The sequence below is a fragment of the Lissotriton helveticus genome, chromosome 2_2 (assembly GCF_964261635.1).
Source record: "Lissotriton helveticus chromosome 2_2, aLisHel1.1, whole genome shotgun sequence".
Lineage (NCBI taxonomy): Eukaryota > Metazoa > Chordata > Amphibia > Caudata > Salamandridae > Lissotriton > Lissotriton helveticus.
Window position 1 is genome coordinate 158,222,330 of NC_136060.1, and position 13,675 is coordinate 158,236,004.

General features: G+C 49.1%; 1 protein-coding gene across 2 annotated transcripts in view; it reads left to right on the forward strand.

The window, feature by feature from the left end:
• The window catches only part of GUF1 (GTP binding elongation factor GUF1), a 313,519-nt gene that overhangs the window by 231,094 nt on the left and 68,750 nt on the right, over positions 1-13,675 (forward strand). For both annotated transcript variants that reach the window (XM_078678240.1, XM_078678239.1), the window contains exon 15: positions 3,610-3,711. In XM_078678240.1, the coding sequence (XP_078534366.1) occupies positions 3,610-3,711 (102 nt within the window). The remainder of the gene's footprint in view (positions 1-3,609; positions 3,712-13,675) is intronic.

Below are 13,675 nucleotides of genomic sequence, written 5' to 3' on the forward strand. Positions count from 1 at the left end.
TACGCCGGTATATACGCTGATTATAATGAAGCATGGAAAGTCACGCAAATGGAAATTGTAGAACGAATACGAGAAATTGATTGTATTAACTTAGAGAAAGCTCTCTCTGTAGTTGATAATGAATTAACAACTCTGTCCAGAATGTATTCTTTGGACAGCATTGTATCCTCTGCCATAGACATAATGGAACAGTTCTTGCTCATGTTACAACATGGACAGTCTCAATTGCGTTTTATAATGCTGCTAGGCTGCTCGTTACAAAATCTTCGTTCAGGCTATGTGCCTTGGCGTCTAATCAGCCTTACAGATAAACAAATCTCTTTGGCACAGAGGGGAGCAGACTATACGGTGCTGAGCATAGAAAACTGGATAGATTACCATTAACCGTTTCTGAGAAACCAGCCGTTGAATGGATAATACATGGCACCATCACGATACCAGTGACGATTTTCCAGTTTCAGTATTGCTTAAAACACATACCTGCAGGCCTGTATGAAAGGTTGGGGAAAGAGTACATAAAGTCGACCTGTGATTTACCTTACACACACAAATGTTGGAGTGGAGAAAAGGAGTTGTTTCTTAGTGGTAAAAATTGTAAAACAACACTGAGCGGAACACTTCTTTGTCAGGGCATTAATTTACATCGAGCCTGTGATGGTTCTTCAAATAACTTATCATGCCACCTGCAGGGTTCCCCAGCAGCAGTGATAGATCCAATTTTTAGGCAGCTTTCCAATGGAAGCTAAATAATGCTGAATGATCACAGCTGTTTTGGAATGATGCCAGGGACAGCCTATCTGGTTAGTGTGTCAGCCAGGGTCACTTGTATGCAAGTATTGTTTCTAAAAACTAAGACAGACGGGGAGTCGCCGTTATGGCTTTCACTGAACATCTCTTTTATACGAATTGATACTTTAAGCAGAATGAAAGCCATTCTTTTACAAAAAACTCTGCCACTGACCTCGTCCAGAGAGACGTATGATCTGCAAGTTGCAAGGTCCTCTGCAGAGATACATGCATTATTATCAACAAACTACCCCATACATTTCATAGAAATGTTAGGTCGTATCTTAAACATGTCTGATACCTGCGGTATTATACATGTATTGAAGAAGATTTTTTTGGGACTGTTCGCACCCTTTGAAGCAGTCCTGGGCATTTTTCCTAGCTTCGTGCATTCTGTGTTCGGCGGCCTGCTTCTCATCTTGGGACTCGTAGCAGGGATACTATTTTTATTTCTTCTGCTTCGTTATGGCAAGTCCAGTCACCAGTGATACCCAAATTACCATGGAGAATGCTCTTCTGGCAATGCAGTATCGTGAAAGAATAACACAGATCCTTGGCTTGGCTCGTTTGAGAGATCTGAATACCACATGGTTCCTGTCATTCAGACCAATATGGCAAGATTGCATCTTACCTGTTCTACGATGCCTGCTTTATGGAGAAGAATGCGTGTTAGATATCTGTCTACCACTTCCATCAGCAATGCCAATGGATGTTGACGCTTTACTGGGTCCAGTAACGGCTCATGTATTGTGTTGTCCCCAACGGCTACCAATCCTGATGACGGCATTCATTGAGATCTCACCGGCAATTCCAGCTGAAGGTGTGATACGCGGACCAACAGGCACACAGGTACCATCTACTACGAACATTGCTTACGCAGCTGGCGCTGACGGCGATGCTTCTCATCTGTGTACGATTGATCTACTTAATGAAGTGGTTCAACTTTCATCTACTGTGGTAGATGATTTCTTTGCCAGCTTTGACGACTTAATGTTTTCTCCTGACACCGAGAATAACTTTTGAAGTTAGCACACAGCGTTCTTTCAACTCAGAAATTCGACCTTCACTTTTTTCAAAACAAAAGCTTCTAACTTTGGAACTCTATTTTTCTACGATTTGATTTGACTTTTTTCCAAAACACAATGAACTTTGGTACAAAGCAATCTGCTTAAAGTAGAACTATTCTTGGAGAACAAGAATTCTTTGAATACTTCCTAGAAACAATATTGACCTAATCGGCAAACCAAAACAACTTGTATATTCTGCTATGGGATGGTCACGATTCTTTTTTTCTGTAACTAAGAGCCATTTCATAAATGTAATTTCATGATTCATTCAGTTAGCATTTCCAATATCCTATTACAGGCTTACAATGAAATCATTGCTTTTAAATGCGTTCAGTACAAATGCTCATTTTTCGTGCAAATGCATTTTATATGTATTTTTGGGTGGGATTGTAAACACATTCTACACGTTTTAGTGCTTGAACTTAGTTGAACATGATAACGTGGAGTGGATGTTGATTAGTATTTTAGGACTCTACTGTAATTTTCCAGATTCATGCCCTTATATAGGTTTAAATCACCATATCCTTCTATAGGCATAGAAATCATAACCATATTTAGACATAGCTCATGCAGTCCAAATACGGCAGGGCTACTTCCTTTGGTTCCGAAAATCCACAACGATTTCTTGGAAAACTCGGCTTCAGCAGTTAGGGACTTCCCCTTGCTTGAATATTGATTTGTCCAAGAACTCATGGAGTTTTCAAAGAACTGAGACTCTTTGATGACGTTATTATGTCCACCTTTATGTCAAACACGGCACCTTCAAGGTATAAATATGTCCACGCTTGCCATAGCAAACACTCGGTGGTTTGGAGCAGTTCGACTATCTACTTGCCCGACGCATCCTGTTACAGCAAGTGCCGAAGGAAGCCGACCCTCCAGCAGATGCACTGAGAGAGACGCTGTCTTTTCTCCTGCTGAGAAATCCAGCTCCAGTGTTTCCAAGCTACCCTTGCGGGTTGTTGGGAAATCGAGTCCTGAGATTGACCTTCTTCATTCTAAACCAAGGTACGGAGCTGATTAGACCCTAAAAGAAATCTTGGATAGATTCTTGGCAAAGAATACTAAATTTATGCTACACCTCACTTACTTCTTCTCTCGTACTAGGCTTAGGTTAGGTACATCGGGGTAGGCGTATTTTAGAAGCACCAGTTGAGTACTTTTTAGACTCTGTCATTTATGAATGTATTTATCTATGGTCTAGGAACCATACAATGCTCTTACAGTATTACTTTATTCTACTCTTTTTAATGTATGCACTATATTTTGCAAACAGTATTACGATTGTAGCAGTTCATTTCTTATGCTTGAGAAAGAAGACTGAAAATGCCCGTCTCTCTATTTTCTCTGCACCTCTGGTGAAACGAAGCATGCACGAATGACTGAGTAAAATATCTATCTATTGTTTCCACGACTCTGAAGATCAGTTTTATCTTGGGGAAACTAAGTTGTCATGTTTATGTGGTTGTCAGAAACGAATCCCTTCTTGTGAACTCAAGAAAGTTTCTAGTGACCTCTGAGCTAGCTGGCCCTCACAATTAAGTCTGATATATTCAATAGAGACCTAGTAGACATAAGTCCTACGTCACACCTATAGGATATATTATTCAAATGCGCAGAGCCTATTGGGAATATAGGAACTACACTACACAGCTGGAGGCCAAACTGGTTACAAATGCAATTCTTCATTAAACTCCTTTTCGAACCGTGGTGGTGCATCTATTTTCCTGACTCAACCTCTTCTTTTTCATTCCAGCTTTGATTATGAAGAGGCTGGATATGAGCCAGCTGAACTGGTTAAAATGGATATTCTCCTAAACGGCCGCTCAGTGGAGGAGCTTACTACAATTGTGCATAAGTGAGTATGTCAACTCAGACTATAATGAGAATGAAATTGCAGTGGAGAAACAGCAGTAAATGATAAAAGGACCTAAGGTCTTATATATTCAAAGTCTGCCGTACAGCCCCTTGTCTGTTACACCTTCTCCTCTCTCTGCTAGCACACCTATATCTACTCTTCCATGACGATAAGGGTCAGACCATGGGATTAAAAAAACATTATTAATTCACTACATTCCATCAAATTGTTTCTCCCTACATAGAAAGGGGATGTGGATGCTGAGTATTATATGAGATGTTGATTGGCCCAACAGGACAGACTGGAGACACAAGGGACACTATCTCCTCCTGGAACTGCTAGCTGCAGCGAAGTTATCCATTGAAAGATGGTTGCTGCTGTCTCGCATGGCCTAACAGCAATCTGGAGCTGAGTTGGCTCTGATCCCCATATACTAGCACATTAAAACTTTAAATTGTAAAGCAAGGGGGTGTGTCCAGGATGGCGGCGTGATCGGACGCAGGTCCCCGGAGCTCCTTGCCCGATCTCGCCAAAACGCCGCAAACCTCGCCTAATCTCCCCCAAGAGACTGAGATACAGCATGAGGGGAGGTGCTGCACAGCTGCGGTGACCCCCGGAGTGAAACCATAGCCCTGCGGGCTGTGTTTGGGGACCCAAACAAGGAGAACACCACTCAGCGGTCTGTGATGGCGGCCGCGCTCGAGATCTGAGCGGGTTGTGCGCCGCTGCCCCGGAGTCTCGGCGGTGGACTGAGCGAGCCTACAGCACTAAGAGCGGAGCAGCCTGGTCGGTGCCTTCCGCCGCTGCCGCCGGAGCTGTGGGGTCAAGAAGAGACGCATCATCAGCCTAGCGACCCGGCCGGCAACTAGAGAGGACCCGGCCGGCGGTCGCGAAACTTGAGGCCCTGGCTCCGGGCCTACCTCTCGGACATCTGCACTCCTTGGCGCAGACCGGTCGGAGTGACCCTGCGCGGACAGAGCGGGCCATACTAGCGAAGTGACCCGGCCAGCACCCCCCGCCGCTACCACTAGAGCTGTGGGGGCAAGTAGCGACGCACTGCCATCCTAGCGACCTGGCCGGTACTCGGAGACGATCCAGCCGGCGGTTGCGAAAATTGAGGCCCCGGCTCCGGGCCTACCTATCGGACATTTGAACTCCTTGGCGCAGGCTGGTCGGAGCGCTCCTGCACGGCCGGAGCGGTCCCCACCAACAGCGGACAACACAACGCTGCCCCCCCACAACGGATCGAGCTGTGGAAGCCCCAAGAGGCCAGAGGAAGCCGCAAAATGACCGGCGGGGCTGGCGCTGGAGAGGCCTCGCGACCCACGATCCAAGAGCACTCGGGGAACGCAAAGGTGAGGAGAGCAGAGGTGGGCGCAGGGGAAGATTCGGGGGGCACGATCGAGCCCCCGGCGTGGGGCTGGCTTACAAGTCCGAAATTGCATCGCATGTGAGGTTGGTCCGGGCACGTTAAGCAGGAACTGTGGGGCCGCAATTCACAAGCCCTAATGCAATATACTGTACAGTGATCCGGCGGAGGGACGGATGGTTGCCTGAGAAGAGGCCGGCCTCACTACCCTCCCAGCCGGCTGGGGAGCACCCGGCTACATCTGCCCTGACCTCGGGTGCTGTGGGGGGTGGCCTGGACTACGCTGGTGTACTCTCCCCCCAAAACGCATATCGCCATCCCCCTACATCTAACACGGGTCCCGGGACCCGCCGCCTGCCTATCTCCGAGGCTCCCCACACTATGGCGGCACAAAGAGGGAAAAAGGGGCCCCAGACGCTTCCTGAACTACTGGCTAAGTCACAGCCCAAGATTGGCAAGGATCCACCGTCCCCAGTGACCCAGAAATCGCCGCTAACAACAACGGATGACCAGGTGCCCATCACTAGATCCTTTCTAGAAACATTGTTTAATTCGCTCAGGGAAGACTTCAAATCCTTACAACAGGAGGTTGCGGGAGAGGTCCGGGAGCTCCGGCGCGATGTGGAGGGCCTCGGTGAACGTGTGGTTGCTGTGGAGGAAGCTGACCAGACCAGAAGCAATGAAATTGAACAGCTCCAGCAGGAAGTCTTGCGACTCACGGGTCAACAGCTGGACCTCCAGGCCCACGCGGAGGACCTTGAAAACCGTTCCCGTCGAAACAACATACGGGTCCGGGGGGGTCCCTCAGAAAGCAGAGGGGACTGATGTCACCGCATACCTGCAGGCCCTCTTCAGGAGCGTCTTGGGGGAGCCGGCAGACTTCACCATTCGCATCGACAGGGCGCACAGAGTAGGTCTACCTCGAAGAGCCCCAGCCCCGCCACCAGACATCTTGGCTTTCCTCCCTGACTTTCCATTAAAGGAGCGGATTCTCCGAGAGGCTCGGCGAGCCCAGCCCCTTCAATTTCAGGGTCATCCCATTGCCCTATATCAGGATCTCTCCTCCATCACTCTCCAAAAAAGAAAGGAATTCAAACGAGTGACGGACTTCCTACGACACCAGGAGATCCCCTACTCATGGGGACACCCGTTTCGTATAATATTCAAATGGAATGGACGTCTACATCAGTTACGGTCACTTAAAGACACTTGCACCCTCTTGGGACTGGACCAAGAAGATGATGATCCTATGTCACGAGACTCACAGGGACCGTCCAAGGGGGGCTGGCGGACAGTGATTTCTAAACGCTCCCCGTCACACCGCCTGAAGCCAGACGCCTCTGTCATCTCACAGGAACGCGCAACAGCGGTGGCAGAGGTGGCCAAAGAAACTTCTACATCTGAGTGAATATTCCGTTTCCGGGGGAGATTGCCTATAGCACATACTCTGCCCTTGCGGCGGGTGGGATCGGGTGGGGGGACCGGAGAGGCCGCCGTCGGAGATGACTCTTTCAGAACATTCTACCACGGCCCTGTGCGGACTAACAGGACTGGGACTATGCATTTCTTTGGTTTTGGGGTTGGGAGGGGGGAGTCGGGAGGAGGGGGGGCGCTTTCTAACTTTTCACACGACTATGCAGTTTGATTGTTGGATGGTTTGGGGGGAGTTTTGGGGTCACGGGAGGGTCCGAGGGCGGGAACCAGTGTGCCAGAAGGGTTCTATCGAACACAGATTTGACATGTCATTCCGATGCCAGTTACGATTCATGACGACTAAACACATCGGGAAGATCGAGAGGGGTCGGCGAGGTCGCAAAGGGGGTTACTGTTTGCGATCTGAGGCGCCGATGCACTACACACATGGGAGGATGACATTGAGCTACGCCATATGTCCACTTGGCCATGACTGATGCCATCCTTAGATTATTGACCCTCAATGTAAAAGGGCTGAATAACCCCGTTAAGAGGAGAGCTGTTATTTCCTACCTGGAAAATTCGGGGGCCGATATCTGCTTATTGCAGGAGACCCACCTCTTACATAAGGACTGGCATAGAATGCGCTCTCGAGCCTTCCCACAACAACTCTTTTCCTCCACCCCCACGAAAAAGGCCGGAGTGGCAATCCTAATATCTAAACACTTTAGGGGGCGGGTGGGAGACAAGGTGGGGGAAATTAAAGGCCGTCTGTTAGCACACACATTTCAGCTAGGAGATACACATCTCACAATAGGATCCATTTATGCCCCAAATACAGGACAAGAGGCCTTTCTGAAAAACGCTGTCTCGGAGGCGCTTCAATCCTCGCACTCACCCCTACTCTTAGGGGGAGATTTCAACATCGTTATGGACACACATACCGATAGGTCAGGGCACCGGTATGGAGAGACAGGTGCGGTCTCGTCGGGGGGACTTGAATGGCTCACAGATAGGGGATCGGTAGATCTCTGGAGGGCCAACCACCCGACGGTATCGCAATTCACCTTTTACTCGCATGTGCATCACACATACTCCAGGCTCGATCATTTCCTAGGCTCATCGGCACTGCTCAAAACACTTGAGGATGTTAGCATACTACCTGCAGCCATTTCCGACCATAACGCGGTGGAACTGTCGCTCAAAGTCTGCGCGGCTCGTTGCCCTCGGGGCTCATGGCGCCTACGCGAAACCCTATTGCAGCGACCAGACGTCACTAAAAGAATTGGCGATTGCATTACTGACTACCTGGCCACTAACGACATGCCGGGAATCTCCATGACGGCTCTCTGGGGAGCCCTGAAGTCGGTCGTTCACGGCTAATTAATTGCCATATTGGCGGCTGAGGCCAAAGATCGCAAAATCAAGAGGGATGACCTCACAGCGCGTGTTGCGGAATTGGAAAGGGTCCACAGTCGCACCTGCGCCCCGCAGGTTTGGAAGCAATTAAAAGCGGCTAGGGTCCAACTAGCCAGCCTGGATATCGATAGGGCGGAATTCGCGGCTCTCCGCCTTCGACATACCTACTATGTCGGGGGTAACAGAACTGGTCCTTTATTGGCCAGTGCCTTGAAGGCCAAGACTCAACGCTCTAAAATTACCGGTCTCACAGACGACGCTGGGGCAGTCCTCACGGAAGATGTCCACGTGGCCGATGCATTCCGCTCTTACTATGCCTCGTTATACGGGGCAGAAGAGACATCCCCTGCGATAATAGATGCATACTTGCATACGACGACCCTCACCGAGCTCTCCAAGGCAAATGCGGACGCTCTGGATGCCCCCATCCGCCAGGATGAAGTACTGGCAGCCATATCCTGTTTGCGCCCGCTCAAGTCCCCGGGACCCGATGGATTCTCGGCAGGTTTTTATAAGATCTTCAGCCGGCTTTGTGGCTCCAGTGCTCACCCGCCTTTTTAACTCTTTCGAGGGCCCAGGCGCTATCCCCTCGGACATGCTAGCCGCGGAAGTAGTGGCACTGCCAAAACCCGGTAAGAAACCGACACATTGCTCTGCTTTCCGCCCTATTTCACTATTGAACCTTGACCTAAAGCTTTTTACTGGCGTTCTTGCCGCACGCCTTGGCCCCTGCCTTCCCGGGATTTTGGAACCAGACCAATCGGGTTTTGTGCCCAACCGGCAGTGCAGCGACAACACTAAAAGGGTACTTCATCTAATTGACAAATCGCATTTTCAAGCCTCAGACTCCGCACTGCTCGCCATTGATGCGGAAAAGGCGTTCGACCGCGTGGACTGGACATATTTACAACAGGTCCTGAGGCGTTTCGGGCTGGGTGACCGCTTCTGCTCTTGGATAGCAGGTTGCTACCATCATCCCCAAGCTAGAGTCCGGATGGGCGGCCTACGCTCAGACCCATTTGAAATTCAGCGCGGCACTAGACAAGGGTGTCCCCTTTCCCCCCTTCTATTTGCTCTGTTTATAGAGCCATTGTCCCAGAAGGTTCGGGACAGCCCCAACATTAAGGGTATCACCTTCGGAAACGAAACGAACCTCACACGGTTAGTTTATATGCAGATGATGTGATAGTCGCCCTTGACCACCCAGACAACTCCATACCCGCTTTCATGGAGGAACTCGAGGCATTCGGCTCCGTCTCGGGGTTCCGCATTAACAGAGGTAAATCTCTGATACTGCCGCTGGGCAAAAACGCACAGACACGCGGATTTGCCACTGAACAAAGGAGCGGTCTTCAGCTGGTCGCCCAGGTCCCGTACTTAGGGATTACCCTCACCTCCTCAATGGAATCGACAGTATCCACCAACTACAAAGCCCTCGCTACCCGGATTCGGACAGATCTGGCGCGCTGGTCAAAACAGCCGCTCTCCTTACTGGGAAGAGTGGCAGCTGTGAAAATGTCGATTCTTCCTAGGATCCTCTATCTCTTCCAGACCATCCCGATCACGCCCCCGGCGTGCACCCTGAAAAATCTACAGGCCGCTCTCCATCATTTCATCTGGGAAGGGAAGCGCGCACGTGTACATAAACAATTAGCGTACAACAGCATGGATGAGGGGGGCCTCGGAGTCCCCAACCTGCTGCAGTACTTCCAAGCCTCTCAACTCCGCTACTTAGTGGAGTGGTATAGGCCGGAATCGGAGAAGAGATGGCTCTTCCAAGATAGAGCTATGGCGCAGGCTCCGCTTTGTAGGATTTCGTTCCTCGCCAGGCAACATCGACCACGTTACTTATTAAAGTCACCTATAACTCGCACGACTTTACAAGTGTGGGATAAGGTTGCTCTCAGGAGAGGTTTGACATCATTTCCTTCCCCATTCACCCCCATACTAGATAACCCAGAATTCCCTCTGGGCAATGACCCGGGCGCATTCTCACAATGGCGCGGTACTGCATGTCGCTCTGCCGGCGACCTTTTCGATCTACGAGGATTTCTTCCTTTCGCTGACATCAAACAAGGGTACGACATAGAGAATCCCCATCTCTTCCAGTACTTCCAACTTAGACATTGGCTCACTGACCCAGATACCGCCGCCATGGTGGGTCGCCCTATGACGACCTTTGAAAAATGGTTACTCACCAAGGACACGGATAAACACCTCATTTCAGAAATTTACAAAATGCTCACACCGCCACACACTCCAGATAAAACACCAGGTCAGAGGCGCTGGGAGACTGAACTAGGTAGGAATTTAACAGCTAAAGAATGGCGCTACGTATACTATAGGGCCTCGCACACCACACATAATACAGCGGCAAGGGAAGCGGCAGTGAAACTGGCTATGTACTGGCACCTCACCCCGGTCCGGCTTCACAAAGGTAATCCATCACGTAGCGAGCTCTGTTGGAGGGGCTGCGGGGAGCGGGGCACCCTAACCCATCTACTTTGGGACTGTCGGGAGGTTCGGAGCTACTGGGAGATGGTGCTCAATGACATTGACTCCACCTTTGAGACTGAAATCCCGAGATTCCCTGCGTATTCCATACTGGGTCTCCCCAATGCACTAACCTTCCCTCTGAAATCACTACGGGGTCGTCAGATGGGGATCACCATACAGGCTGCCACGCAACATGTCCTATCATTGTGGGGCTCAACGACTAAACCCACGCACACGGGGTGGCTCCACAAGCTTTGGTTCACACTCGGGATGGAACGCATACAGGCAACACTTACCAACTCCACAGATGCATTTCGGAAAGCGTGGCTTCCACTGTTGTCCCTCCTGTCCATAGAATTCAATGAAGTCACCTGTCCTAAATATCTGAGAGTTCTACGCCTCACAGACGCCACACATGACTCTCGGTGACATCCTGGTAGTTCGCACTAATCCTCGCTGGCCAGCTTATAGATATTTTGGTACCTCATGGCACACTGGTTGGGGTGGGGGAGGGAGGACCGGGACCGAGTTGGGCGGGGAATTTCGGTTATTGTTATTTCTATTATTTTGCCTTCTTACAATGCCTGACATTTGCATTTACGATATCGTACTATCTCCTTGGCATATATGTCCCGCTTTGTTATTTAATCTCAGGGAAGACATGCTGGTCTGTCCCGCCCGCTGTATATGCCTAATGCCTCTACTGCTTATCACTATGTCTTTTTTTCATTTTGCTGGAAAAACCAATAAAATACATTTGAAACTAAATTGTAAAGCACGCGCAAGCCACCAGTATGATCAACTGATGACTGTCAGTACCCTGGTATGCATAAGCTTCTGATTCACAAAAAAACCTTGGAATTGTTCTGTGAGGGACAATAATCTGATACAAGATGTCATGAGTGATGTAATATGTAATATATGGGTTAATTAGCACTGTGTGGTGAGGGTGTGAGTTATAGTTACCTTGGGGCACGAGTTATAGTTATTTGAAATAACCATAACTATAACTGCTGAATTTCTGTGGTTTTGTGTGAGTAAACTGTGAATCTAACAATAACGTCCAAGTAACCTTTGGTTCTTTTAACAAAATTTCTATGTTTAAAAAAAAATAAAAAATTCCTAACTATATGCGCCCAAACCATGCAATGGTGTTTGCCCGTGTGTGGTGGGGGTTGGCAGAAGGACCTGGCCTCCCCGGGTATTATGTTATTAAAGGAGGGAGGCCGTGTGGATCATCCTTGTGGGGCTTTACCATGCCCTGGGGACTGCCACCTCCCCGGGGCTAAATTAAAAAATAAGCAGGGGGGCCGTGTGGACCTCCCCCACCTCCTCAGGGTCCATTAAAAAAATAATACTGGGGGTGTGTGCAGTCCCCTCTCCTGGCCTTTTTTTGGCCCCGGGCCCCACCACCTCCTTGGGGTCCATTAAAAAAAATAATACTGAGGGGGTGTGCAGTTCCCTCTCCTGGCCTTTTTTTGGCCCCGGGCTCCACCACCTCCTTGGGGTCCATTAAAAAAAATAATACTGGGGGTAGGTGCAGCCCCCTTCTCTCTAGCCGTTTTCTGGCCCCGGGGACGCCATCCCTTGGGGCCCAGCCATGACTACCTGGTTGCACTGGCCCCACCCAAAGCACCCAGTGTGCTTTGATGGGGACCGCTGGGGGAGCCTCAATGCCCCCGCAGTCCGCGCCGGCTCTCTCCTCCCTGCAAGAGTCGACATTGCTCCTGCAATCAGGAAGCTGCTAAATATGCAGTTCCTTGTGTGGAGGAGCAATCTTTCTTCTGTTTCCTTGCCTGCATGCCAGCGGGCAGGGAAACCGATGAAAACTCCGCTCCCAGCAAGCGGGAGCAGCTTGATATCACCCGTGTGCTAGGACAGGAGTTAATGTTTGTTCTCACTTGGTGGGAAATGTCGCGACTTAAACCAAGCAAAAGTAAACCGCTATCTCCTCATGGTGGGCACCTCAGGAGATAGGAGCAGACCCTAGGAGGTGGTGGTCCCCTAGGTCCACAAGGCCACCAGACTTGTTTATTAATTTAGTCCTTGGGAAGTGGTTGTCCCCCGGGCACATTAAAAGACCCAGGAGGGGGGCCCGTGTGCCCCCACTCCTTTAAAAAAAAAAAAAAGTCCCGAGGAGGATTTAGTCCTGGAGTCTTCAAAGAGCTCAATTGAGGATGGTCAGCCCAGATCCCCTCTGATATTCCCATAAAGTCCCAGTGGTGGTGGCCCCCAGGGCTCAAAAACATCCTATTATTTTAATATACTAATTTACCCCAGGGACCTGGCCCACCCCGGGGCTAAACTGAAACCAAGCGCGGGAGACCGCACTTGTTTTTTTTAAATTATTTTTTGCCACAAATTTGCGAATGACTCGATTTTGCAGCAAAATTATTATTATTTTTTAAAAGGGGGTTTTGCCCTGGTTAAGGGGTCAGAGAATTCTAACCCTGTCCCCTTTTTATTTTTTGTTCAAGTCCAAAATAGCTGCCAACGATTCCTCATTGGCAGCCAACCAGATCTCTGCATGAGATTGGGAGGGTTTGCGTCCCTAGATATACGAATGTTATTTCCATTTAATCGCTCTAAAGCTATTGAACATCAGATAACAAAAAAGCACTCATTCTGGACCAAGAGCTATCTTTCTGCCAAATTTGGTGCAATTTTGTCCAGCGGTTCGGCCTGTAGTCATGTTCAAAATCCCTACGGGAAATTGCATGGGGAAAATGTGTTTTGGGACCAGCCCTTTTTCTCGGTTCGCTTTACGGATCACCCCAAAACTTTCAACACAGCAGCTGGAGTGTGTAGATGACTATTTTCAAATAGTTTGCAAGGATTCATCAAACGGCGCCAAAGTTATTGGCAAAACAAATACTTTTCCTATGGAAACTCTTATCTATAACTACCTACTTGTGACTCTAGTAGGTTATTTATATATATATATATATATATATATATATATATATATATATATGCACGAATGCAGCTCTCTCACCCAACCAGCACGCAGCAGCCGCCACAGCAGTAAAGGAAAGAAAGCCACGCCACTCCAACGTCCGTTATGGGCTAAAAAAACGATTTATTTAGCGCTCAAGGCCACCAGATCTTACGCGTTTCGGGCGTCCGCCCTTGTTCACAGATCGTTAGTCAGTAAGTTCACAATGGCTTAAGTACTATCAGTTTTTCCCGGGCATTTTTTTCTTTGCAACCACGTGATAAATAAACATAAAAGACACACTACCTAGCTTAGGCTGAGGCAGTCGTTTC